This window comes from Falco cherrug, chromosome 9 (assembly GCF_023634085.1).
Source record: "Falco cherrug isolate bFalChe1 chromosome 9, bFalChe1.pri, whole genome shotgun sequence".
Lineage (NCBI taxonomy): Eukaryota > Metazoa > Chordata > Aves > Falconiformes > Falconidae > Falco > Falco cherrug.
In genome coordinates this window covers 12,087,075-12,114,672 of record NC_073705.1, presented here as the reverse complement: position 1 = coordinate 12,114,672, position 27,598 = coordinate 12,087,075, and the positions used below count along the sequence as shown (strand labels likewise).

The 27,598-nt window shown below is 45.1% G+C and overlaps 1 protein-coding gene across 4 annotated transcripts in view; it reads right to left on the bottom strand.

Moving 5' to 3' along the window:
* Positions 1 to 3,171: 3,171 nt before the first annotated feature.
* Positions 3,172 to 27,598, bottom strand: part of FKBP15 (FKBP prolyl isomerase family member 15) — a 27,686-nt gene continuing 3,259 nt past the window's right edge. For 2 of the 4 annotated variants that reach the window (XM_055721296.1, XM_055721297.1), the window contains exons 5-29: positions 26,591 to 26,665; positions 25,396 to 25,494; positions 24,791 to 24,940; positions 23,738 to 23,806; positions 22,215 to 22,358; positions 21,621 to 21,766; positions 20,832 to 20,880; positions 19,959 to 20,078; positions 19,610 to 19,709; positions 18,755 to 18,858; positions 17,155 to 17,248; positions 16,212 to 16,321; positions 15,695 to 15,805; positions 15,085 to 15,179; positions 14,315 to 14,417; positions 10,653 to 10,824; positions 10,008 to 10,144; positions 9,522 to 9,677; positions 8,673 to 8,825; positions 8,227 to 8,319; positions 7,673 to 7,783; positions 7,062 to 7,169; positions 6,092 to 6,858; positions 5,566 to 5,656; positions 3,172 to 5,111 (exon numbers count right to left, since the gene is read on the bottom strand). In XM_055721296.1, coding sequence (XP_055577271.1) covers positions 5,037 to 5,111; positions 5,566 to 5,656; positions 6,092 to 6,858; positions 7,062 to 7,169; positions 7,673 to 7,783; positions 8,227 to 8,319; positions 8,673 to 8,825; positions 9,522 to 9,677; positions 10,008 to 10,144; positions 10,653 to 10,824; positions 14,315 to 14,417; positions 15,085 to 15,179; positions 15,695 to 15,805; positions 16,212 to 16,321; positions 17,155 to 17,248; positions 18,755 to 18,858; positions 19,610 to 19,709; positions 19,959 to 20,078; positions 20,832 to 20,880; positions 21,621 to 21,766; positions 22,215 to 22,358; positions 23,738 to 23,806; positions 24,791 to 24,940; positions 25,396 to 25,494; positions 26,591 to 26,665 — 3,432 coding nt within the window. In that variant the 3' untranslated portion in view covers positions 3,172 to 5,036. The remainder of the gene's footprint in view (positions 5,112 to 5,565; positions 5,657 to 6,091; positions 6,859 to 7,061; positions 7,170 to 7,672; positions 7,784 to 8,226; positions 8,320 to 8,672; positions 8,826 to 9,521; positions 9,678 to 10,007; positions 10,145 to 10,652; positions 10,825 to 14,314; positions 14,418 to 15,084; positions 15,180 to 15,694; positions 15,806 to 16,211; positions 16,322 to 17,154; positions 17,249 to 18,754; positions 18,859 to 19,609; positions 19,710 to 19,958; positions 20,079 to 20,831; positions 20,881 to 21,620; positions 21,767 to 22,214; positions 22,359 to 23,737; positions 23,807 to 24,790; positions 24,941 to 25,395; positions 25,495 to 26,590; positions 26,666 to 27,598) is intronic. The other 2 variants (XM_055721299.1, XM_055721298.1) reach the window with 2 other exon arrangements.

Here is a 27,598-nt window from a genome sequence, read left to right as displayed (position 1 = left end):
GGGCTGACGTGCTCCCCCTCGCCTGGGCAGGGTGCAGGCAGCGGAGGTGCTTGGCATCCCGCAGGATGAGGAAGGAGGACGGTGTCAGGTGCCAACCTGCCAAGGGATGAAGCACGGCGAGGCAGCGGGGAGGGTGGTGGGTCCCAGGCATCTGCAGGGCCCCAGCCCCGCAGGGAGCCCTGCCTCGCACCCCGCTCCCCCAGGGACCACACTGAGAGCCCCGCGTGTCTGGCTGGGGAGGGGGGAGAGACACCCCAGTTCTGCGGCCGCCCCCAGACCTGCTCAGCAGCAGCAAAGCTGCAAACTGCCCCCTCCAGCCCAGCCCAGCCCAGCCTGCGACTGCCGGCCGCCTTCGCAGCCCAGGCTGTGCTGGGGGGGGTAATGAGTGACAGGAGCACCGGGCAAGGTCCGCTGCGAACCCGTAAATAAGTGCCTGCAGCATCGGCAGTGCCGGGGGTGCCCTTCGTCCCCAGCGCCACCACAGCCCCACGTACCTGCGGGGCCAACCCTGCTCAGCCGTGTACTGGGACACCACAACAGCTGCAGCATCACCTGGGAGCCTGGGGACCACCAGCTTGTTCCCACGTAGTGACGCCCTGTGTCACCCCAAGCTGTGCTCAGGCATTTTCAGAGACCGGGAAAAAAAGAATTAAAAAAGAATTTAAAAAAAAATGCATCCTTGCCTTTTGCCCACATCCAGCCTCAAGCAGCGCAGGGGCCGTGGTGGTCCGCAGCCACCCTTTGCCCGTGATGGTTCATCTCCTGTGCCAGGCGACACGTACATCCAGGTCCGGTGTGGAATGGATGCACAGCGGGGCCGTTGTCCCCCACTGGTGAGCTCATCCTAAAAAAAATCCCAGAAACCCCCCACACATGGGGAAATATCGAGAATATAGCGGATTTGTAGAAGGGAAGGGAAAAGCAAGGTTTGTTTTGGGGCAACACGTGCTGCTGAGGGGGAACGTGCCGGTCCAGCGGCCACCAGGCGCCCTGGGGCCAGACTGAAGTTCAGTGGGGGGGTGGCCACGCCGCCCCCCCTGCCTGCCTGGGCACGGCCACCGTCCCCCTCCTGCCTTCAAAAGCGGGGCCGGCCCGGCTGTGCCCGCCCGCAGCACCATGGCGGTGGGGCCGGAGAGCGGCGGGGAGTGCGGGATCTGCTACGAGGCGTATTGGGGTGCCGGGGGGGGGCGAGCCCCCCAGCAGCTGCCCTGCCGCCATTCCCTCTGCCTGAGCTGCCTGCGCAAGCTGGTGTGCCGCGCCGCTGCCGTCGCCTTCATCAGCTGCCCCTTCTGCAGGATGGTGACGCTGGTGCCTGAGCTGGGTCCGGGTGGTCCTGGGGCGATGCCAGCCTCGCGGACCCTGCGTGGGGAGGAGGAGGGGGGCAGCAGTGCCCCCCCAAACACCCACCAAGCCTCGGCGCGCTCTGTGGCAGTGTCATGCACGGCTCACACCCCCGTCTTCGCAGTGAGCAGCACGGTGTCCCCCTGCGGCCTTCGCCGTGGCTCCGAGGTGCCAGGCACCCTCGTGCTGGGGCTGCCAGGACGGGGGCTGCTGCTGGACACGCAGCCCCCCCTCGCCTCCATGGAGAACCTGCGCCTCGGCTTCGCTGCCGGCATCCTCATCCTCATCGTCTCCACCTTCTTCCTGCTCGTCTTCCTCAAGTAGGTCTGGATGGGGAAGAGGGGCTCCTGTCCCGCACTGCAGCCCCCGCCGCCCCCGGAGCAGCCAGGATGGACCCAACAGCGGGTCAGGGACTGTTCGGGCCACGGGTGGCTCAGCCCCGGCGAGGCAGGCAGGGAGGGGGCCAAGGCCAGGGCTCAGCACCTCCCAGGATCCAGCCCAGGCATGCAGGACGCTCTCAGCTGCCTCGCACACGAGCCCCGAGGCATCAGACTCTTTAAAAATTAACTTATTGCGCGCTCTCCTTCACCCCCCGGGGTCTGGCTCTGTTTGTGTTGTGTTCGTATTCCCGGTACCTCTGGACCCCGCGGCGGCAGCTCGGCAGGAGTCGCAGCGTGGGGCCACACGTGCTTCCCGGTGTGGTAGTCCCAGAGGCTGGAAAATCCCCTCGGCTGCGCTTCAGTCCACCTCATCAGGCAGCGAGGACGGGGTGAAAGGGGACGGGAAAGGTGCCATAGTGCTTTTCTGTGGGTGAAACTGTTCAAAAGCAATTAAAAAAGCCCTTTCCCCTTAGAAAAGAGCCCGGAGTGGCGCACGTGGCAGCTGGGGAAGGGCACAGCCCCACACAGACGTGGGACACATTAAAGGCAGATGTGGCCCCAGCACCGTCTCCAGTGGTTTTTCTGTGCATCCCGGGCAGGGAGAGCTCTGCACCGAGAACAACGCGCTGCCTCTGCTCCCGGCGGGCAGGGAAGGGGCTGGGCGATGACCAGGGCCCAGGCATGGAGCTGGGGGTTCGGCTCCGGGGTGTCGAGCCCCAGCTCCATCCAACAACACCCCCTCAGCCACAAACCAGCACCCAGGAGCAGACACAGCCCCCCTGCAGCCTGCCCTGACAGCGCCTGCCCCTCCTCATGGCCTGGCACCCGTGGCTCCCAGAGCCTGCTGTCCACTCCCGAAGCCCAGACCTTCCTCATGTTCACCCCTCCCGCACCCAAGGGTGCAGAGAACAAACGTGGTTTATTTTAAGTCCCGAGACTAAGCCAGAAAAAAAACGCCCAAGGTACAGGGAGACGCCAAGGTGGGGAAGTAGTTGCATTACCTGCTGTGCCTGCTTTTTAAAGGACAAGCTTCAAATCTCTTGCACCCCAAATCTTTTGCACCCCAAGCCATGCCCAGAGCAGACGGGCACAGCAGAGCTGCTAGGACACTGCCAGAGCGGGCACCCTCCTGCACCCGCAGAGCCAACTTAGGAGGGACCGCACTGCTGCGAGCCCTTGTGATGCCCGAGGTCCCTCTCCCCTGAAGCCCCGTGGAGAAGCAGGGGAGTGACCCCTGCCTACATCGCCACTGGCTTTTGCACTTCAGCTTCTCGCACAACGAGACAGCCACAGTCACGGCACAAAGGGACCTCCCCTCCTCTCCCAGGAGAGGGGTTTAACAGCAAAAACACTCCCCAGAAGCGTTTCCAGATCAAGTGATTCCTGATTTACGTCACAGCTAAGTCAGTTTTCAAGTGTTTCACTAACCTAAAGGCCATGCAAACAAAAATACAGGTTTAATTGCACTTTTATTTTTCAAGAAGTGAAATGCAAATCCCTCAGGTTGCCCATCTGTAACAGGAAACAAGAAGTGGATTTTGTTAGTATTAGCAACGAGCTCCACTGGGACACTGCCCCAGCTGGGGGGGGCAGAGGCTGCTTCAGGGTACCTACACTCAGACCAGCACAAGGAAGGGGGGACCCCAGAAAATCTGGGTTTCACACACCGTCACACACAGAGTCACCCAGCAACGAGTAACTATTTGGTGCTTTGACTTCTGGAGTGGCTCCCCAGGAACCCCCAGCAGTTTACCCTGCCAGATCAGTGTCTGCTCGGCCGCAGGTTGGCTGTTTCACAGGCTTTGGTCTCTTCCACAATTACAGCTGCATTTGGCAGTGTGCTGGGCTGGGCACGCAGCGCAGGGGCAGGGACCTGCCACCCTCCTACATTCCCAAACAGGGATGCCCAGCACCTTTTCTTATTTTTTCCTCCCAAGAAATCACATTTAGGAGGACAATAATCAATTTTATTTAAGATAGGAGGCAGTTGTAGAAACTAAACTGTAGTAGAATTATTTTAAGCGCTTCCAGTTTATTAAGTGAAGAGGGGGTTATTTGTTTTAAAGATACAAAGACCTGCTCATAGTTTTAAGTTGCATTAGTGCCAATAAATGTAGAAGTAAAAATGCTATGAGAAATCCAAGGTGTTTGCCCAACTCTCTATCCTCACTGCTTTCCTTTCTTGGTCCACTTAAGACTGAAAAGTTATATCCCAAACCCCTGGCTGCCAGCAGAGCCCAGGGGAGGTTGGGTTATAACTTACATCCTATTACTAAGTTTTAATTTTGCTATGATCATCACACTTTAATCAGTAGCAGAGAAAAAGGCACAGGAGATGGGCTCGGCTGCCTACAGCAACTCTCTCCCTCTCTCTCAGCAGCAGATTACAAATCTGCATTGCTGCTTTCACCGCCAGTGAAACGTACATAACCCAGTGGGAAAAAACCAAAACCATCTCACCTCTGGATGCAAAGATAAGAGGAGATAAGCTGGCTGCGCAGCGAATCACTTTTGTGAGGTCTCTCTGAGCCTTGGGGTCCTCTGTAAAACACAGCTGGGGATTTGGCTTCTTACAGCCACAGTTCCTAGATGCTACATCTGTGCTTGGAGCATTGGTCTAAGAGAGCCCCGGCTTTCAGAACCGCTGACAGGTGGCCCTGCCCAGCAGGCTGGGGGTCAGCCAGCACCACGTGTGCCGTAGAACATACAACAGTGATGAGCCCAACCACCTCAGCCCCGGGGCTGTCCCCAAGCTGCCTGCGGGGAGCTGGTGCCCACAGAAAACACCTGCCTGGGGTGTCTCGGCCAAATCTCCCACTGCACGTTGCTCACACATGGTGATGGGATGGTACGGAGGTCCCTGGGAGCCACCCTGGGGACTAGGAGAAATATTCCAAGGAGATCTTTACTGGGGAAGACGACAAGATTTTAGACTTGACTTTTTAAAAAGTAGTTACCTACTGCAGGGTCCTGCCAGACTTGCTCTCCTGAAGCACTTTACAAAGTTTGTATCTGCATAAAGTTTCAGACTAAGGAATCAATGGTTCACAGAAGTCGGACAGCAATACAAACGTGCACTAAGACTGGTCGGTTCCTTCAGCTCGTCTCAACCTCTGCGCATGTTTGTCAGGTCTGAGCGATGGGTCTGAGTGCAGAAAGAGCCCCTGCTCTCAGGCCCCATCAGTCTGCAGTACGAGAACCTGGGAAGTCCCTGGGTGATCACAGCTGTCCCACATATGCAGCTCGTTAAGTGCTAAGTGCACAGAAAGAGGCCACGCCCAGAGGAGGGGGCTCGCAGGCTCATCAGCCAGCTCTTCATCCCAGCCAGTCCAGATCATCGTCATCATCATCACCAAAGAGTGGAGCTGGAGGGGGACGCCCCTTCATGCTCTGCAAGTCAAACCAGAGGGAAACTTGTTAGTCTTAACAGCTTCCCAGTATTTAGTAATTGCTACACAGTGTGGGCTCTGAAATCTGTCAGCTTTAAGGAGAAGAAGCCTCATTGCTGAAGTTTTTGTATTTCTTATACACTATCTTAATGTTCCAGGAGAGACGCTTACAGGCTAGAAGGGACAGGACACTAAAACCCTTCAATTAACCTGGCAAGTTTCACTAGCTCATGCCAGCAGGAGTGTGTCCATCGCTCTCTCAGCCCAGGCAATCCCTCTAAACTCAACAACAAACCCACCCAGACACTCCATCTATACAGAGAACATACAGGGAGCTTTGAGCTCGGCTATCAGGAGCCAGTCAGTCCTCCACTGCCACGGGAAGGATTTCACAGACAAGCTACAGGTTAATGCCTGAACCAGTTCGGTAGGAGTGGGAAGATAAAAATACATACCACTTCCTCCTCATCCTCCTCTTCAGAGGGAACGAGAGGCTTCAGCGGTTTACGAGATGGTGTTTCAAAGAAGTTGTTGTCCTCAAAGAGGCTAGAAGATGATAAAGAATTAACAGCTCGCTCACAGATGACAGGATCTTGGTTTAAAAAGTTCTATTAAAGGATGATGGAAAACTTTTGCTGCTGAGACTATTCACCAGTTCAGTAAAAGTTTGCATGTGCATAACGACCTTGGGACCTGGCAGCCATCAGTATCAGATCCGAGAGAAACTGCACGCTCAGCTGGGAACCATTCACCAGGGACAATGGCACCGCTGCCTCCACCCAGACACAGCCTGTCTCTCCCTGCAGAGCGTGTCCTGGCCAGCACCTGGCTCGTGCCACCCAGTGCTCGCACCCTGATGGTGCTTCAGCCCTGCACACCTGCTGCCCCACAGAGCTGCACCGGGCTCTGGGTGTGCTGCCGTACCACACTGAGCTGATCAGCAGGAGTGAGGCTGTGGCCACCCCAGCGGTCACACCTTACCTGGAATCTTTTTGCCTGGGGCTGGAGCCCAGTTCCTGCTGTCCGGGGGTTCCTCTGGTGATAGCCGAGCTTGGCTGTGCTGTTTTGGACACTGAAGCAGGCTCCTTCTCGGGGATAGCTCCGTCTAACGGGTCTGTGCAGTTCCCTCCCTCCCCATTTAAGGGAGGGGGCTCTGAACCTCCCACAGGCTCCTCTGTCTTCTGCTCCAGGACTGGCTCTTCTGCAAGCACTGCCACATCTGCATCTCCTGGCTTGGCTTCTAGAACAGAAGATTCTGCAACTTCTGCCTGCAAAGATACTCTGGAGGGACTGTGTTCAGTCTCAGCTTTCCTGATGGGACTGCTCTCCTGCCTCTGCTCAGCTGGGACAACGTCCTCATCCACCTCAGGAACAGGCTGTCCTGTCAGTACAGGTCCCTCATCAGGATCCAGGCAGGATTCAGCTGTGGAAGAGAGATGCTCCCCCTGGACCTTCTCTTCTGACAACCCACTGCTCTGTGTCACCTGCTCCTCCTCAGGAGTTCTGGGCCTAGCAGACAGAGGAGCAGACTCGCCTTCCTGGTCAGACACCACGGAGCCTGTGGCTGCTTCCCCAGGGTCAGCTGGGAATGCAACACGCTGTGCCAGGCTATGCTGCATGGGCTCTTCACGGTCAGACTTTCCTTCAGGCGATGCCGCCTGTCTCACTGCTCCTGTTCCAGATTCCTCCTTGTTACTGTCATGATCTGGTTTCTGTTGCTGTCTGTTGAGTAGCTGCAGTGTTACAGTCTTAAAAAATTGAGTAAAGAAAACGTAGGTTATATCCTAAACACAAACCATCACAGTATCATCTTCTACTACTGGGCTGCTTTGTCACCCACAACAAATTTCTGCTTCACAGTTATTTCAGACTCACAACATAAATTTGCAGCTTTAGCCCAAGACTCATTCTTTCACACTGATCACCTTGTATCTTTTAATCACTGTTGTACCTTAATAGTGTTCATGACAACACCCAGAACTGTCCTGCCACTGTATGTCTCTTCCAGCTCAAATTCACCCCGAAGAGACTGAAATACACCATTCATTATCTTCTTTACCTGGAAAAGAACAAGACAAGAAACAAAGATTCATTAACACGTGAAGCACTGGACATAACATCAGAAACTTCTCCACGTGAAGGAACAATAAATCCAAAAAAACGTGTGGTTTTCAAAGAATCCACTTTTCAAATCAGAAATTCCCATAACAAAGCAGAATACATTGCATCATCTTAATTCAGAACCATTATATATAAATCAAACCCGTCCCTCCAGAACTGAGGCAGGTTGCACAAAACCAAGGCAAACTGATGCTTCTTTCTTACTATTCTTTCCATTTCTAAATCTAAGCCTCAAATCTTAGATTTTAACCTAAAAAAATATAGCAACAAACTGGGCAGCAGGAAGATCACCTCCTTTCTTCCTCTGTAGACCCTGCTACTAGACACACAGTGCTACTGTGGAGAAAACAATGTTTTTCCTTCCTGTCTCTGCTCAAAGCAAAATAACTCAAGGTAAATAGATTTGCTTAGTAAGGAGAAATATTGGATAGCCAAGCTCACTTCTTCTGTGAAGTCTGCAGGTGAAGATCCCTCCTGACCCTTCTCCAGGGCTCGGATGCGTTCTTCATAGCGAGCCTTCAGCACCACAATATCAGACTGCAAGGCTGAATACTGCCAAAGCGAAACCGAAAGTTAGAACAGCTCCAGACACCACTGCAATGAGCCTCTCAACGGATGGGTTCTCTGTCAGCAGTTTTTTAGTGAGGTGTAAACTGCTGAGTGGCGTTTTCAGCAGGACCTTTGATAGAGAGTTGCAAAAGACTTGGCTGAAAGTAACAGCACCAAAATAATGATATCTAACCAAGCCAAAACCTTGAAGGTCCACAACTGCATCGTTAGCTCTTCAAGTAACACCAAGAAGGGGCACAGCATTACTGAGATCTCAGGCTGGGTCATATCACTGGACCTGTTCTGGTTTGCTGGAAGCAACATGAAGTTATTCCTTCCCTCGTATATTCTGGAACTCATGTTCTTGTTATTCTGGACATAGGTAGTCTGAGGCTAGCGATTACTGCACTCCAGTTCACGTTCAACAGCCATGTTACTCCCTTTACCTTTTCTTTGATAGGCTCTAGTTGCTCCAAATGTTGCTGAAACTCAGACAATTTTTGCTCCTCTGCTTTTTTCAAGTGTTTTAGAGCCGCAAGCTGAAAGACAAGAACTAGAGCCCATCAGTTTACAGCCCCTCTCAGTGTCATCCACTTCAAAACAGTTTCTGTTCAAAAAGGATCACTCAGAACCGTGCAGATAAGCAGAACAGATTGTAGCTGTTGCTTTAGACTGTCTGAGACATCACCTTATCTTTCTACTGCAGCAGTAAATTCACTAGCCCACCAACTCAACGTAACAGGTACAAGTACAGACACATCTTGCAGACAAGACCAAATTCCCTAACAGTCAAGAAATTAAAAAGTCAAGCTACAGTTAGGTGGGAGAGGACCGTGGTTACAGTTACTGGGGTTTTGGCATTACATTTCAGCAATAAAGAACAGCCCTTTACCTTCTCTTCCAGCTGGGACACCTGCTGCTGCAAGGAGTCTCTCTGCTCACACACCTCCTGGAACTGTCTAACATGCTGCTCCTTGGCTGAGGCCAGTGTACGTTCACATTTTGCTTCCCACTGGGATTCCAGCTCTGCCTGGATAAGCGATATCTGCCCACCATGTAAGAGACATCATTAGACACACACACAGTCTGAATGGCTGAAATGGCTGAAAACCTGGGGCTGGACAACTTCTCCTGCCCTAGGCTGGAATATCTACATGCAGAACGCAGCCCTGCAGCTGTCACCAATTCCTGCCCAACACTTCAGAGTTCAATTCCAGCCACAATCCCCCAGGCTGGCCTGAAGGTCTGGCTCAGATTTCGGATCTCTGGGCAAGTTTCTAAGCAGTCTTTCACTCATCAGCAGTCCTGTAATCTCTCTATTATGAACTCAGTCTGGTGCCTCTCCTTTCCTCAGTTTGACACTCTCTTTGTAACACAGTCTAAATCTGATGCTGCATGCCAGCCTGCATCAGTGCTGCACCAAAACTTTGCAGCCACATCCGTGGCCTGTGATTGAAGTCAGAGAATTACGGGAACCTAGCAGCCTTCCTCCCCTCTCAAATTGTGCACCTCCTTAAGAGACATCAGTGTAAATTCTGAAGTCAGAAGCAGGGCTAACGAACACCAGCAAAAACATTTCAGAAAGACAACAAAGTGAATGCTGTGTTCAAGTTAACCCCTAAAATCAAGGCGAAAACATTTTTATTCTCCCACTGCCTGAGCATTTTCACAACCATTTCCTGCCTGTAGATTCCTACAAGCCTCCCAGATGCTTGTTAGAGAAGCTCCCGTGACTCCTCACCTGCTCTGCTGCTGCCTGGTCAGTTGAAGTCCGTGCCTTTTTCAGCAACTGCCGAAGCTTGTCCAGTTCCTGCTGATACGATCTGCGTATTTCTTCCATCTCTTCTTCTGCTTGAGCTCTCTCCGAGAGGGACTTCTTCTTCCTCTCTGCAAGATTCTGCAATATAGAACAGAACACAGAATAAGCCAGACAGCACCAAAGTAACTTTTCTGCCACATGCAGAAAGAGCTTCTTTGAGCAGGGAACATTAATACTTTAAAATCAAGCTGAGATTATTTTAGAGGTAGGAGGGTTAACAAATTACTGGCTAAGATATTTAAAAAAAAAAAATAAATCACATGAGCATAAAGGATCCACTAGCACAGGGATCCTTGCCTGCAGATGAATCAAGATTTACCTAACTTGCATATTTACAAGCAAGAATATTGGGTTAAATTTCAGCAAATAACTTAAACCCTGCATCTCTAATGTTGGCACCAGACGTACCCTTTCAAGAGTCTCTTTTTCCACTTTTAGGTCCGTTAGCTCTTCTTCCAGTGCTGTAATCTTCATGTCCAGCTGTTTGCGGCTATGCTTCTCAGATTTGAACCTAGTCTGAGTGTCCTCAGCGGCTTCTTGGAGCTCTGCATAAAAACAGATTTTACTGTGGGTTGCAGTGCTACATGTATTGCAGGTCAGCACATTTAGGGACTGATGTGAAGGAACAGCATCTCTTGCACAATGAAATCAACAACGCAGCTTGCACCTGCAGCGGGAACTAGAATTAAGAGCTTCTTGTGTGAAATGGCAATGCTTATGCCTCATCTCTCATGACTTTTCAACCCCTGGAACATCTCTGGTTCCTCTACAAGACGTTAGACAGTAATGCCAAGAGATTGCTTCTACAACAGGCATCCCCTGTGACAGGATGGTTTTGTTCACTGATTTGGCCCACTTCCCTTTCAGTGGTAACAAGGATGCACATACCCTTTAGACATTTCAGTGCATCGATATCCTTCTTTGATACCCTTGTGAGTGATCCTAGGGAAAGCAGGAACAGATACCCCCAGAAGAAAGGAAAAACCTATGACTTATAAAGGGGGAAAAAGAATGACAAAGGAGCTCTCATGGAACAGGCACAGGAGGTCTCACCTGCTAACTGTGCCTGCAGTTTGTTGAGCTGCATCTCGTGTCGCTCTGCCTCTTGCAGGGCAGCAGACAGCTGTTTCCGTAGGTCCATCTCCTTCTTCTGGTGGGCAGTCAGCTCCAGCTGTAGTTGGGAAACCTGTGCTGTGGCAGCTGCTAACTCCTCTGCAACTTTGGCCTGTATCGCAAAACAGAGCAGGGAAAAGGGAGGGAAAAAAAAACCAAAACAAAAAACGTATGTGAGTGGGAGAAGGTGCCAGAGCTGTTCTCACAGGAAGAACCAATAAGGTACCGCAGACTTTATCAGGGAAGTGCTGGGGTGCAGCACCTCACAGACATCTTCAAATTGAAGAGGTGATGATAACTTCTTTGCCATGTTATTGTGCATTATTTTGCTATAACCTGTCCAGACTGACTGGAAAGTTGCACAAGGCCACCACCAACATAATTGCCACATTAGGTCCACTCAGTGAGTTGTCCTGAAAAGCTTAGATGTTTTTTTAAGACTAGAACCAGTGCCTGGTGGCTCTGCTCAGAGTTTTCGGGCTATGATAACATCTACTCAAGTAAAAAAGCCTGGGTTCCAACATCTGATTATCTTCAATAAGCTTACAAATCACTGAAAAGCCACACAAAACACAGGCTTGTTCCAGCCAAAAGAGCACCTTCTCTCCAGAGCACACAGCACGTAGTCACCTTGAGGTGCCCGCATGGGCAAGGCTGTCATTTTGGAGTACAGTTCTCACAGTAATTTCTTGCCCTGTTCAGATTTGCTATTTCTCAATCAGTGACTCATGTAAAACCAGGTACTAATACAGCTTGTTAGACAACTTGTAAGCAATATGTTAGGAGAGGCTCAAGGCATCAAGACAAAGACACGAAGTCACGTTCCCAATGTTGTTGCATGACACAAAAAATTCAGAGGATGCTCTGCAAAGACAGAACTACACCAACCAGAAAACCTCACTTGCTGCAGGGAATATCAAAACTGCTTCTGTATCTATGCCTGCATTCAGATTCCCAACAGGCTTTCATGTTCTTGTAACTGATAAGTTCAGGAGAACTGGAGTTGCTCTCTGCTCTATTCCCAAAAGAGAACTAAAGCATTTCTCTTCAGACTAGGACCACCACCTTCTGGCAGAGAACAGCTGTGAGCAAAATTGTTCCAACTATGGTGAGGGTGAGTATGTGCTGACCTTGAGGGCTGGGATACTACACCATTAATTTTAAAGAGGAGGCAGTATTTCAACAGAGACTGGCTAAAACCAGATCTGCTTTCCCCTTACGTTTCCATAAATGTCTCACTGCAGTTCAAGATGCTAACTCCTAGATGCTAAAACCAAAACAAAACTCCATGGCATATCTAAAGGTTATTTTAACAGTTGCCTTTAATAGCAAACAAAGAAAAATAAAAAGAACATCCTAAGCCAGGAACTGTTACTGAAGTTTCTGCAGTGAATGCTTCATGTCTATACTAGCTCAGCTCCAGCCTCCAGCTTTCAACAAGAATCTTACGTGATCTGTATGTGGCTCTAACAATTATATGAACATGTCCTATTTCTCCCATGGGGGAGGTGAAACAAGAGCAGCAACGTCACAAAGTTCTTTTAAAGGGCTCCCTAAGAAAGAGGGGGCCAGTGGCCACACTGCCAGTTATAAAGCCCTTTTCCAAGTTGAAGATACCTGCTAATTCAAGATCTGAGACAATTCTTTTAATGCCAATCAGCTTCTAGCTAGTTCAAGAGGAAGCTGGGCTGACGCTATGTAGGGCACAATTATCTATCACCTAAACAGTCAGCAGACACACTGCCTCACCTGGTCCCAGCCCCGATCCACTGGCAGCATGTGCTAGGAAGAGAAAGCAGCGACAGGAAACAGGAAGAGTTAAGAACAGAACTTAAAAAGCAGAGGCATTAATCATCATCAGAAAAGCAAAATGCTTCATTACAGGAGCCTAAGGCATGCCAGAGTAGCCTTTAAACTACTCCAAGAACTGTAAAAGCTTAGACAGAAAAATGTAGTGAAGCCTGGCTTTGAGAGAAAGAAGCTAAAGGCATCCTTACAGGTACATTACACACCACAGACTTAGCAGCAGTCCTACATGGGACTACCGTTTCACTGTACTAGAGAGCGCAGAGTGTTATTACTTATTGTTACGGTACATGAAGCCTTCATCTAAAGCTCTGGCAGGGTCAAAGATCTGTAACCCAAATGCAGCAAGCTACAAATATCTCTTCTCAGTAATCCTGGGTACAGATGCCTGGTCTGTATCACAAAATAAACAGTGAGCCCCTATTTTTAAATAAAGAATAGATAAAATAGCTTAAAATTCTCTTCCCCGATTCTGTCTCTCCATAGTGATCTCAGCAATTGCAGTCACAGAGCAAGCTGGGTTAGATAAAAGGAAAAGGAAGGAATACCAGCCTTCATATTTACAGTCCATACTCTCACAAAACTAGGGGAAATCTCCCAGTGCAAGTTACAGCTTTTCTGGTCTAGCCTGAAGTCTATTTGTGTAATGGTGTTATCACCTAGACAGTGACTGCTGAATCAAGTGGAGTCCTATGGAAGACGAGGCCCAAAAGGCTCCTGAAGACCATGTGTTACACTTCCAAAAGATGCTTCTTCCCCAGGTTATTTATTGTGCAAGCTGGAGGCTGTGTTCACTGACAAAAAGGAATTTTATTTATTATTTCAATCTGACTTCTTCCTGCTTAGAATCTCTCATGCTCCATACATATTACAGGTATATGACCTGGGCTCTCAGTGGAAAAAATACAGTCTTTCTTTACTGTCTGCTCACACAAGCATACAATTATCAGCCATATATTGCTCTATTCTTTAGCATACTTGCTAGCATACTTTGGAGAGTTGCAGTTTCTGTCATTTTTAGGTGCACTGACTTACAGTTCTCATGCAGGGCAAGTATTTATCTCACACTTGAACTGGAGAGATACACGACTCGGCAGAGGAGCACATTGCAAGACTGAACTTGGTGTAATTTAAGAAGCCAGCGCTTGAGAAAGCATGGAAGACACCATGCAATTGCAGACCTCAAAGCTAGCCTACCTGGGCTAGGCTGTCATAAGTGGACATTACAGGATACGCAGCCAAATCTAAGTGCATTTAGCTGGTTTGAAAGCTGTTTCCCAATAGCCCCTTTCACAAAAGCACAATATGTTATTGGTAGAAACAAACAAAAAGTGCAGAAGTGCAATGAGGAAACTCTAGCAGGAAATAATTTTTCTTATACCTACATTCGCTCTTGTCAGTTAAATAAAAGGAAGAAAACTCTTCTGAAACTGTCAATACAACTAAATAAACGAAGTACATTTTCAACCTGACAAAGCCCTGTGATACACAATTCCTCAACATGCAGGCCATATACCTACAATAAATCAGACCCTTTCATGTAAGGTAAGAATATTCAAGCTATAACAGCATAAACACCTACACTTATATCCTCTGTGCTGCTTTTGACACGAAAGCCATGAAAAAATCCAAAGGTTTTCTCAAAACAGCTTTCAAAATGTAAAGTTCTGACCTACAGTTGTAAGAGAACTGACGTAAGCCGTGGCAAACAAGGCTTCAGCACGTTTTAGTGCAACAAGCAGCCCCTTTCCTGGCTGCAGCCAGAGCTCTATGGCTTTGCTCATTGTCACCATTACCTTCTCCTGTTCTGCATGCAACACTCTTGCCTGTGTGTTTTCATTTGTTGTTTGCAGTGAATGGTTCCTCTGCTCCATTAGCAAGTTACTTTGTTCAACGTATCTGTGAAGAGGGGAAGACTGCATGAGCATTTACATAAAGATACAACTTGGAGCAAAAGGCTGAGATAGAACAGGTGGTATTTCAAAGGAGTTTTATTCATGACAATACCCAGATAATTTTGCATGATGTCTTGCACTAAGAACAGCCTCATCGCAATAGGGTGGCATGGGTGTGCCTGGCACAGCAGGGATCATATCAGTTTGGGTAGAGGCTTCACCTCTCTGCAACAAGTGATCCTATCACACAGTCAAGAGTTTTGATAACACAATACCACTAACCTCTGCCATTTCCTTAAACAAGTTATTCCCCTTCTTAACCAGGATGGAACACACACCCAAACAGTGGAACTAGACCACATCCCCTACAATTTCTTCCACCTTACTAAAAAGCTAGCAAAAGTAAAGTAACTCCCAGAAGCAGAGCAAGTGTGCTTAAAGAAGATAGCATGAGGGGGTTTTTTTTCCCCTTTTACATTCATGTTTACATAAACCACAGTTTTGGAGATAAGCTTTGCAGACAGTGGGGTGGAAAAACCCCACACTTCTAATGCCTTAAGAAGAAGTAAGATTTACAATATCAGTATATGTCTCTACCAAGAACACCCCTCCTAGTTATGCCTAACCAACTGTAAGCCAGAAAGTCTTTGCAAATGCAGTCCACTCCTTACCTCTGATTCCGTTCAATCAACTCGCTGATCTTCTCATTCTGCTCCTCAATCCGACTGCTCTTCTCAAATATCTCTTGCTTCAGTCTCTCATTCTCCTAAAGCATAGCCCAGCATGAATATTCGTTTTGCTCAGACTTCCTTGCAGCTGCACCTAAACCTTTGTTTCATACAGATGCAGTACAGTGCTGAGACTTATCACCTTCTGTGGTAACGTCCCAGGAAGGCACCATGCTACACTTAGCAGGAATCCTGGCATGGGACAGTGGTTGCCAAACCACATTCTGAAGAATACTGTCTGGTTGACTTTTTCACCGACAAAACCCAAGATTGTAGGGCTGCTGCCTAGCAAAGCTACAAAGAATAAGACTAAGAAGTGAAAAACAGCAGTAGGCAGTTCTTGCAACACCATACTTCAGCTGTGAAACTGTTCTGCAGGATCCTGCGGGTTAAGTCCATAACGGTGTAAGAATTGGCAGAATTTTTCTCACATGAGCCATTTGCCGAGGCCTATTAAATACTGATATATCAGCTCTGGCTCAGAAAGTACCCAAACCACAAACTGTTGTTCAGAGCTTTTTTGAGGGGAAGAGAGGTGGAAATCATTGCTCACCTGGATTATGCGTTGGATATTGCTCATGATCATGGAGGCTTCCATAGTAACAGAGGAGATACCAGGCAGTAGTGAGCTGTTGCCAGTGTTCTGTTTCTTCAACTCCTCCACCTGCAAGGATAAGCCACTCTTAAGCCGGATGGCATGAATTTATGGGTGTAGGTAAGAGTCAGACACATGCAAAGACCCACTTCACTGTTCCATCTGATCACCTGTAGGTTATATGCTACTGCATTGACTGTGACACCTCCTGAAGGGCAGTGAACCTCTCCAAAACTGATGCATCATATGATAATTAAGATGGTAAGAGAGAGCACCTTCCCCTAAGCTTAAGGTAAGCTTTTTCATAGTAGCTGAATTGCTACCACTACAAGGTCTGATCATATTGGAATTTTCACTAAGTTGGTACATCACTTACAAACAACGCGAGAATTTAAACAGAGCCAGCTCCTCAGACTACACTAGGAGAGCAAACAGCAGTAACATCGTTTACAAGCCTGCCTATGCTGTACCTTACCTTGGCAGCCAGATGATCCATTTTATCTACTACTTTGCTAACGGCCATTCGGATTTCAGTGTTATGCTGCCGAGCTTCTGTCATCAAAAAGGAAGTAACATCCCCAGGTGCTTGAATGGAAAGGAGAGAGATCTATAGTCACAAGTAGAAAATGCCTGCATACAGATGTATCAAAAGTAATGCTTAGCAGTTTGAAGCCTGACAGACAGGACAAGCCACGCTCTTCCCAGAAATAAAAGCGACATGGTATCTGGAAACAGCAGGTATTTTCTGAACAACATGAATAGGCAGGTTTATGGCTACAGTAAATTCTTGAGCCATGTGACAGCACTCAGGTCAACAAGAGTGAAGTCCCCAGACACACTAGAACAGTAATATGCAAGGAGGTACAATCAAACAATAGAAACGAATATTGACTTCTGAAACTTTTAACTGAAAAAAAGTGCTCCCAGAGAGGTTCAGCTATATCCAAGTCTTCACCACAGGGATTACCTAAATGGTTCTTTAAATGCCTTTAGTCCTTCAAAGGTTGCGTCTTTTTTTCTGGGCTATGTCCTCTCACTCAGCAAAGGCCTCTACATGTGCACTTAAATTCTTTCCCTGGCTGGTAGGACAGCTGTTTACTGTTACAGTTGTATTTTTGACTGGAAGCACCAGCTATAAAATGCCTTTAGTAATACACAGCCTTGGGAATACACCTAGAAATTCTATCCCCTTTCACACTGCAAGAAGTTCCTTAAGAGAAGAAAAAGATGGGTATTTATTTGGGAAATTTTGCCCCTATTTGGTATTAAAAGATCAGAACTTGTGAAATAGCACAGCATTACAGACAGGATGGCTATGTATGTGTATGCCACCCCATTGCTATCTAAATCATTATTATAAATGGTTTGCTACATGTTTATTGCAGCCTTCTGAAAAGCATGTACTTTTATAAACATACCTTGGTAAGGTGCAGGATACATCTGTCCTACAGGCTGGAGTTGAGAAGCAGATGCAGCAGTTTGGGGGTAAGCAAATGCCATGCCAGGATACACCTTGCAGAACAAGTTCAAAGGATTAGAATATATTTTGATATTTCTCCCCCCTCCTCACACTTTAGTGGTTTTCACTTTTATTTTTTTAAGCCACAGAGCAAGGATGATATACAGAAAAACAGAATTAAGGAGCTAGAAGTCAAATGACACAAGAGTCATAGTAAAGGGAAAATAACAGTCACTCGTCTTTCAAGGCCTAGATATGTGTTCAAGTTACCATGTCTTAACAAGCTACCTTCTTCACTGAAGTTTAAAAGCAAAAGCATGTTGCCTTACGTTTGTGAGATGCAAAGATCAGCATGTGAACAGCTCACACTGAAGTTATGCTAACTTGAACACAAGGCTATTCCTAGGAAGGGCTCAAAAAGTGTAACACAACTTGATTGCAACTTCACTGCTCAGTGAACATCAGAAGTAGCGAAATGGACTGAAGATCGCATTAAATGCTATAAGTACCTCACCCAGACCAATTTACTCTCTCAGGCAAGGAAAAAAGAAAAATTACAGTACAACTTGGGGCAATTTTCTAGAAAAATTCAGGACATCAGGGTCAAACTTTCAAAACAATACACCCAAATCACTGTCAGATTCAAACTGCACTTTAATGACTGGTTTCTGTTTCGACAAACAGAAAAGCCTATCTTTTTTATCTTGCTATTTGCCACACCTTCCTAATTTTAAACAGAAGGAAAATGCAAAGCCAAAGCAATGCAACGCCACACCAGTTTTGGGTTTGATATGGGTTTTTTCTGTGGGTTTTGTTTTGGGTTTGGTTTTTTTGTTGTTGTTGCATAGGTTTTTTTGTTCATTATCAAATGTTTTCTTCCTCTGCCTGTACCCTTTCAAAATAAACAATGCAACTATGTGACATAGGCTACTGATTTCCAGAAGCCCCAGAAAATAGGTTAAAAGAAAATAACTACACGAAGCAGACAGCAGAAACTTGGAGTTTAGACTATACAGAATTGTTTGTACAATAGCTTTGTACTAAGTCTTCACTATCTGATGTGGAAAATGCATTGTGTGTTAAGCCCCCAAAGTTTCCTTGGTAGCAAGCAGACACCATCACAAGCCTTTTAAATGGGATTATTTTGCTGGATGAAAAACCACGACCCACAAACATGTTAAGTGTGTGAATAATCTCCCACAGAAAAAGAGACCATAACCAAGAAAAATTTCAACTAAAATGCTTTTGTTTTCATGTGCTCTACAAGTACTTGGAAGTTTTTATTTTCTCTACTTCAACATCAGATAAGAAACAAAGTCTAGTTAATTCTTAGCTCAACTTTAAGTAGTCATCAGCAAACAGAGTATCAGCCCTTTCTGATTAAATGCTAAGAGCATGTGATGGAAACCTCAGAATGCCAAAGAGAGTCACCAGAAACAGCCTGGGATTCTCATCCTTACAGGCTGCTATAAAGTCCTTGCTCCCAGCAACAGAGAAGACAGTAAGACTTACGAGAAAGGACAGAAGCACCAATATTCTCCTTGATTTAACTTTGGTACCTGAAAGCCCTGTGCTCCTCCAGGCAGAGCTGAATGGGGCTGGATTGTTGCAGGTATTAAAGCAGCAGAAGATACTGGGGGTGTAGGACCAGATGCCTGAGGTACTGAAAAGGAAGAAGGAAATTCAGCATTCCATAAAGTAGCCAGAAATAATTTAACTCACCCAGTGTGAAATAGCCAAAAAAAAAATATATCACTAAACAGACAAACACTTAATATCAGCCTGTTCGCAGCCTTGTGAAAATTAAATCCAGTCAAGTGAGTGATAAAAGGTCAAGAAAAGAGTAATCTTTCACCAAAATTCCACTTCTAGCCACATATAGACAGCCTTGTTTCATTCAAAGGTGGCTCTGAAGTTTACTGACACAGGATGTTACTCAGACTTGACCATAAGCTCAGCTGACCAGCAGCTGACATGACTATTCCATCATGGGAAGACAAGTCAAGCCCATTCCAGAGCCACCAGCCCTCTGATGTCCTTCACTCTTATCTTCTTAATTTTCAAACAAAAAAATCATTGGGAAAGGATTTGCAACAGTTCTATTTATAAATCACGTCCTAGAAATCTCAGTGCCACCCCAGCACACATGATGACAGAGCAGCTCATGGACTGTGGCTGCTCTTCCTCAATGTGTCCACAAGATCACAAGAAATACATACTCCAAGGACTTCAGTCTTGTGCTTTATGAATTAGTCTGCCTATGAAGCCTTGGATCAGCAAGACTTAGAAAAAGCTATCTGTCAGCTCCTATTGCAGTTCCTGAAAGGAATCCTCTGTTCTTACAGCCCTTGTAATTCAAGCCTGCAAATAAGTGAAATTTGATTATACTTATCCCAGGCTCACCAGCATATTACCTTGTGTTGACACTGTGGGCAGTACCGCGTGAGATGGCTGTGACGGTCTCAGAGCAGATGAAGCCACTGGTTGCGCTGTCCCTCTCAGTGTATTTAGATCCTGAAAACATTTCTGTTTTAGCAATGAATGCTAAAGAACAAGTGAACAGTTTGAACCCAAGATCACTTCAGACTGTTACCCAATTAACCCAACTGAACCATCTAGTGGAATCATTAAACCCTTTTGCCACAGAAACAAGAGTAATTTTCCCTGGACAAAGGGAGAGCTATTGCTACAGATTCCACTTTAAGGAATTCACACTGTAGAGAAAGCATGAAAAAAGTCACAGTTATGTGACCGGTGATGTACCTCTATTTCCGAGTCACTGGAGTCAAGTTGACTACCTGCTGTCCCAGCCAGGAAAGGCAGCATGGGCTGTCCCATTTTAGCCATCCGAGAAATTAGCTTTGCCTTTGCTACATCTGGGTTCTAAAAGAAATGTTCGCAGTTACTCTTCCTTTGTCTCTCAGCCCAGGCTTTTCAGACATCACAGACATGTGTCAAGATTAGACTCTTCTAAATCACTGACTTCATAATTCTGGTTCTTTTCATTTTTCAATGACCATGTGAAAAACTAATTTTTAAGCATACAAGATAACACTGGATTTGTTAATCTGGCTTGCTTATATACTCCTCTTCTGGGGTGACACTGCTGTCATTCCATAGAAAAAAATCTACCCCTGCATTAAACACAGCAACAAGAAGAAAATGTGTGAATTAAAGAAGCTGCTTAGCAGCTTTTTCTGTCCTGAGGCACACACAAGAAGTCTTCTCATGTAGCTATATAAACTTACATTGAATGTCCCAATTACATTGTGCTTTATGAATTAGTCTGCCTATGAAGCCTTAGATCAGCAAGACTTAGAAAAAAGCTATCTGATAACTGATAATAGATACTCCGTTATCTATTTTAAATACAATAATTTATCTGAAAAGACTACTACCCTTTTGACTATCCACATGGTCAAAGTAACTTTGCTTTTACAAGTAGGAACTGGGACTGAGGTTCCTTATATTCTGCTAACCTCTTCAAAAACAAGGCCCTGATCTGCTGTCAGTAAGCCTAACATTGGAGAGCATCTGGACGTTCACTTTAACTTCAGCAATACTGAATGCAAAGGTGAAACCAACCAAGCTTCCCTACTTAAGGCTTCAAATAAGTCAGGAGAAAACACCACTTACTGCTAGCTGTTCACTGATGGAGTTTGACTTGGCCCGAACAGCTGGCTCCCTGAAAAGCCAAACAGGTGTATGTTGAGACCAACCAAGATGAAATTCAGGATCCAATGTTCTGCATTTCTATATACCGTCAAAATACACCTGCCCCAAGGAAAAGCTCTCTCTCATATTGTGAGCATTTCTTTTAGCTTACTTTTGGAAGATTCTTTGAAACATTAGCTGTAGATTTCACATCATCATTATGGAGAAGTTCCATAGCTGTGGAACAGCTGATAACAGAAAGATGATTCTGTTGATTGCTCCAATGACCACATTCTGGTACAATTTTAACAAAGTCTAATAAACTACTTATGTCAGCAAGAGCAGCACTTAAACTTTAACTCCCTAAAACGGATGACTGATGTATTTAGTTTATTTAAGAACAAATGACAATGCAAAGTTTGCAATTAAACACAACAGCCATTACCCAAGACCAACCTATGACTATGCTGCCACCCGATATGAAAAAGCTGTTGCAGCAGCACCCATACAGCTTCATCATGCTCGATCTCAGCAAGGCTATAGAGCATTCTTCCGTCTGGGGCCATTTCCATTTCTTTCAATCTGAAAGTCAGCATTCAAGCAGAGAATTTCCTGCAAGTCTTGTTAGCAAGCATGCCTCTGACGGCTCTAAGCTGGCAGACAGAGGACCGACATTTGCCAGATGATGTGTTAATGCAGCATTGTGCCACACGTTTATGAGCACTACCATCTTTTAATACAGCAAGTTGTCTTAACTGTGCTGCTTCTTACCCAGGCTTTGGAGGTATCGAAGATGGAGGCAATAAACCACCATCTGCAGAGAAGCCGTCTGAATTGGGTACTGGAGAAGGTGCAGGAGAATCCCTTGAACTAACACTCTGTCCATCCGAACCAGCGCATTCCTTCACTAACTTCACCTTAAAAAGCATATAAGAAAAAAGGCCGTTTTCTGGGTTCCCAAAAAATTTTCAGCAACTTGTTTATTTTTGATGACTAGTCCTTTGTCAAGCTCATGCAGTTCAAAGCATACAACTGATTCAGAACTGGAGAAGCTGAGTCTTTACATCCTGTCATCCTTCACTGAGTATTTTATTTTCCCAAGTGACTCACAAATAAGACAATGAAAAGATCCCAAGGCAGTTAGAACGGATATGTTTTTGTAAACAGCCTAGAGGAGTTTTTTGGGTTTAGCTTTGTTTGGTTTTGTTTCTTAAATTAAAGATACGTATCTTCCTGAGGTATTTGGTTTATAACAGTTTCTGAGCTGCAGTTCTCAAGCCAACAACAGGTTTTCACCTTGCATACAAACACTGCCACCCAACAGCCACAAAGCAGATGTAAAATAAATGCTTGGGAGACACTCACCCGCTTAACTTCCACCTCAAAAACTAGAGTCGAGTCTGGAGGGACACGGCCAGCCACTCCCTGTGCCCCGTAGGCCCATGCTGGAGGAATAATGAGATACCTCCGCCCTCCTTTCTTCATCCCTATCATTCCTTCTTCCCAGCCCTTTGGTTTTCAGAGATAGAAGAGCAAGAAAACAGTGTGAACAGTGACATTACAGTTTCTTTTAATTACACTAATTAAGACAGCTTCAGGCACCAGTTATAGAAGACTCCAATACGCATATAGAGAGATTCTTGTAAAATCCTATTCATTTTCAGTCTGCAGCACTAAACCTTTATCTTTCAATGAATCATAATGGCCAGTTACAAATTGCAAATGTATAAATAAATACGCAGCTCCCAGTGTGTTCATAATGAAATCAGATAGAGCAATCCCTAGCATGAAGGCTAGAGGCTTCCAGGTCTCCGTGTGGTTTCAGAAACCTGGTTCAATTTTTAAATATCATAACTTCAGCAGCTATCACAGATCACACCAATATGCCGGAGAGAAGAACTGTGCACTGTGCTGCGTGCACAAATACTGTAGTTGCAGGTGGACTGGAGGGCACACAGTGGTGACCTCTCTCAGTATGTGGGGAAAAAAACCAAACTCCACGTAATTGAGAAATCACTTCTGAATTGCTATGGTTAGATTTACAAAGCACCCACAGAAAATAGCTGTAGCAAAGCAGACTTCTAAGTCAGAGCAACGCAAACTGTCAAATGGATGCCAGCATTTAACAGGATAACTACTACACTCAGGCAACATCAATAAGAAGATACACGTTAAAGTAGAAAAATAACGCATCTTCAATAAAGGACAACTTTTAAGAGGCCATGTATGAATTACTGACATAATAAAAGTGTCTTCAACAAAAGCACCTCTAATTCACAACCTGATTTTACGCAATAACATAAAGGAGTATCACACCACCTGGACTGAAAAATTATTACACAGTCAAAACCCTCACAATTTGACTTAAGAGGGTAAAACCACTCTAGGCAGTAGTGCTGTCTGTTACTATACCATCCTAAAAATTGCCCGTTGTCTTCACCCTCCCACATGCCTGTCTCCCAGGTGGTGTATCAGAGCTTATCTGATGCTCTGCTTCTGAGGCACAGTGAGTGGGGAGGAATCTCAAGTTCTTCTCAAACTGAAATCCTCCTTTAGAAACAGGGTTCTGCAAGAACAAGGTAATGGATGAAGTAACTTCCAGAAATAAAAAAGACAAAAAAAATTCCTGAAAAACCCAGCTTTTGAAAATAGGAAGCTTCTTTTTTACCAAACAGGTCAACTTCTTTCTAATGCTGCCACTGAAAAGGAGACTGGGCTGTATTGTGCAAATTAAGAAAAAAAAAGTTTGAGTGAGTCACTGTTACACAGTGTTTCCTATCAAATGAAACACAAAAACAGAAATAGCATATATGAATCCTGAACAAGATGGTCAGTAATTCAAAGCTCTGAGACTTCAATTATTATAATGAAAGTGCCAGAAGTTCTACCTTGATGACCTTTCCAGATCCCAGCTTTAGCCGCAACAGCTTGTCTTTGTTAACATTAGAATCGAACACCTAGAGAGTCGAAGAACAAAACCAAAAAACACATGGATTTCCCAAATGTTTCAAAATTCTGTATGGTATTTTACACATTCCATAAACTCCTACAATCTCTTACATGCTATTTCCCATTCTGCTACTTCCAAAACTAATTCTCAGGCATGACAGTATGGCTACAGCTCCTAGTCCATTGCACAATGCAATTTCTCAAAGTCAGTAATAGCTGGAGACTCAGACTTTAAAACTGCTTTGAGCTTCATGGTCAGGATGGAATTGGGCCAAGCAAGAGACTACACAACAGGCGTGTACCAAGCAGCAAACAACTGTCTAGAAGTTTTGTAAATTAAACCAAGACATATACAGCTGAACAAATTTCAGATTAGAAGTAAGCTCTGCTATGTACCATTGGTATACAGAGAGAAGCATGTCAGGCAGACCAACAAGAAAATCCCCTAAAGGTGAAAAACCGAAATCCCTCTTTATAGCAAAAAGATTCAACTGCAGATGGATGCAAACGCAAAACGTTTTGCCATGAATTTTGCTACTAGCAAAACCAGAAGTGTTTTAAAGGTAATACTTTGAAACAAAGCATTTATTTTGCTCATTAGCAAACTCCATTGGACACAGCTGTAGAGGATGTAAAAGCAATCTCATTCTTTTAATATCTGGAGATGTGCTTTGTGTCAAAGACCTATCTTTTCACTTCCTCGAGCTGTTTCCAAAGGAGCACAGCTAACTTCATTGTCTGTTCTCACCATTTTCATTAATATTAATGGGCGAGAGTGCCTATGAAAGTTAAAAGTATTTCAATCACTTTCCCCCGAACAGTAATGGAATCCCTTATTATTCTATAGATAACACATCTGACTTCACTTATGATGCCACAAGTGACTGAAAAACTATCTTTAACATCAGCACCAATACCAGATGTGGCAGGTTCCTTGCAGGGACTGTCATACTCACTCACTCGGTATTAGGAGGTAGCAGAAATGTCTTTACCTGTCCAAGCCCATTGTTCTGGAACAGCCAACCTGTATAGGCAATTTCCAGAGAGTCTCCTCCTTCTACTCCCTGCCCTTCTCCAAGAAGGAGATCCTGGTAGAGCACTGAATCAAGCACTGGGGAGCTGTTGCATTTGGCAATGCACACCTGCAGAAGGAAAGCCTATAATGTCTCTGGCCATTCAAAGAAAGTGGCCAAGTTCCACTACAACTCATTACAGATTGTATGCATTACTCACTGTAGTGATCAAGCTCAGGTTATAGATGTCCTTATGAGGCATTCTATATTTCCTTGCACTGAATTTTGCTCAGTAAATACCTTCTGCTCTACAGAACCATTGGTCTTACAGTACTTGAGAACCTTGATCCAAAACCCCATCAGAAATAAAAGGCCCCCTGCCTCAAAGAGGCCTGTATCTAACAAACAAAACTCAGCCAGGTTCATCACAGATATGCCTTGATCACAGTCATGCAGTTACTCAAAGCTGAACTTCAGTAAAAAAGTACAACTGGCCTTTCAGAAACAAAGTGCTCTCAGATATGTCTTGATTTGCCTGTTGTTCTAAACAAGCCAGCAAGTCGTATCTTGCACAAAGTAGTTACCTGTTTACTGAAATCCATTGCTGCCTTTTCTGACTCAAACATGATGGACCAGTTTTGTCTCTGATCATCATAGAATGCACTGTAATTGTTGGGTTGAACCTGTGGGAAAGGAAATCAGTCCTACATCATACATTAAAAGATGTGTTCAACTAAAATTAAAAAAAATAATCACATTCAAAAGAAGCTTAAATAAGAACTGATGAAATTAAGAAGTAAAGGAAGAATCCTGCTGTATTACTACCCAAGTTCATAATGCACAAATTCATTTTTATGTATGTGCTCGTTGCCATAGAAGCATTATTATAACTTAAATAGTTGAGCAAATATCAAGTTCTTCATATAAGCTGCAGCTTTCACAAGATGGCAAAGGCTTTCACAAGCTTCTTCAAAGCTATGTTCAATAACATATACAGAGTAAGTAATCTACATATTCTATTTAAACTTCCAGAATCAATTGGAGGAGTCACTCCTTCCTCCCTTCTAAAATTCCACATCACCAGAAACTGACTACATAACCTGCTAAACTTTCAAAATGTGTTTTTAAAACTAAAGAGCAAGCTAGCATCCTGGTCAGAAATTTGGACTAAAATTCTATTTCTATCAAACCAAGAAATTTTTTGTCACCTGATGACAAGGTAAGAACAGCAAATCAACACACTAGATTTCTGTAAAACTGGCAGAAAACAGAACTTCCCCAGAGATTCCATTTTAGGCCTCACAATGCTCCAATTTGTTCTTATCAGCAGGAAAGTGCTGAGTGTCAAATTTCTGAAAGAAAACATTTCCTTGCTATCATTTCCTTCTGCTTGCTCAACTGTATTCTCTCAGCCACTTACCTACAAATTATTAGCAAAAGGAATTTTGTTCTGTTTTGATCCATTGTAGGACTGCAAAACTCAAAACATCTCCTCTGTGATCCAGAAGAAATAATACACCTCCTACAGCGTACGAACTTGAGTTATGAAAGGTACTGACAAAGTGCTCTGCAAAAGGCAGATATAACAGCCTCTTGTGCAACACACACCAGGAGGAGCACAAAAACACTCCCAGGCACTGTGACACCTCTTGCTTGCTCAGTCAGTCAGATGTTTGATTTCAAAGGCTATAAACTAAGACTTAAGAAAGCATTTCACAGTCAGCTTCTGTTTGCTGTGAAAAATACAGTTCACTGAACACTCTTCTAATCCAGTCTTACCGTGAGTACGAAGCCTGAATGAATCCTTGCAGTTGCGATCTGTTGCTGCTGACTGATATAAAGGAGGATCCTGTACTGGATTCCATAAGGCATTGGGCAGGGAAAAAGAACAAGAAGCAGAAACTCAAAATGTCTTCAGTTCTAAAGTCCTTTGTCAAATTCTGAGCCTAAGGCTACAGTATTTATTTGTCAGACACACTTTGCAGCAGCATTTTTCACAGCAAAAATACTTAACACAATTTTGTAACACATACTAAAAATGCTTAAAAGTATGCAGGGAATCAAGCAATTCAAACTCATTATTTTGCAATACGCAAGATTCTTTAACTAGTTCCGTATTTTTCACAGTTACTGTGTAAAAAGAAGGTGCACTAACCCTTTGATACATAAAACTCACAATACGTGGTGTACAGGCATAAAACAACATAACAGATTGAGTAATACATTGGAGGGAGCTTTCCAAGTACTAAACAATGCAGATGTAACATTATATTGACATATTTAGCTCTACGAGACATGATCTACTAAGGAAAACTTTCCTTCATGCATCTGCACTCAACACAGCAATGTGGTGAAAGAGTAATCCGCTGTTCCCAGCTGTTGAGGTTGCCTGAAAAAGGCTGTGGTAGCTCCTTCTGCAAGCCCTGTCCTTCCCAGCTTCCCACAAATGCCACACCTGAACACTTTTCAGATCAGTGACTCGGGGATTAGTTTACCTAACTACTTTTTTTTTTTTTTTTTTTTTTTTTTGGGGGGTTCCTGACAAAGCAGAAACAACTTAGTGAGACAACATGACTTAGGAACTGGGGGATACGAAAGACCACAAATACCAACATCAAGGACAGATTAGAGTATTCAAAGTATCTTTTGAACACACCAATTTACTGGGCACCTCAGTGCCATGCTCTTAGAGGAGTACGTGGGAAGGAGAGGTATTTTTGATACCAAAATAACAAAACTTAAGCAAAGCATCTCTTTACTGCTGGACAAAATTTTGCTTTATATTGG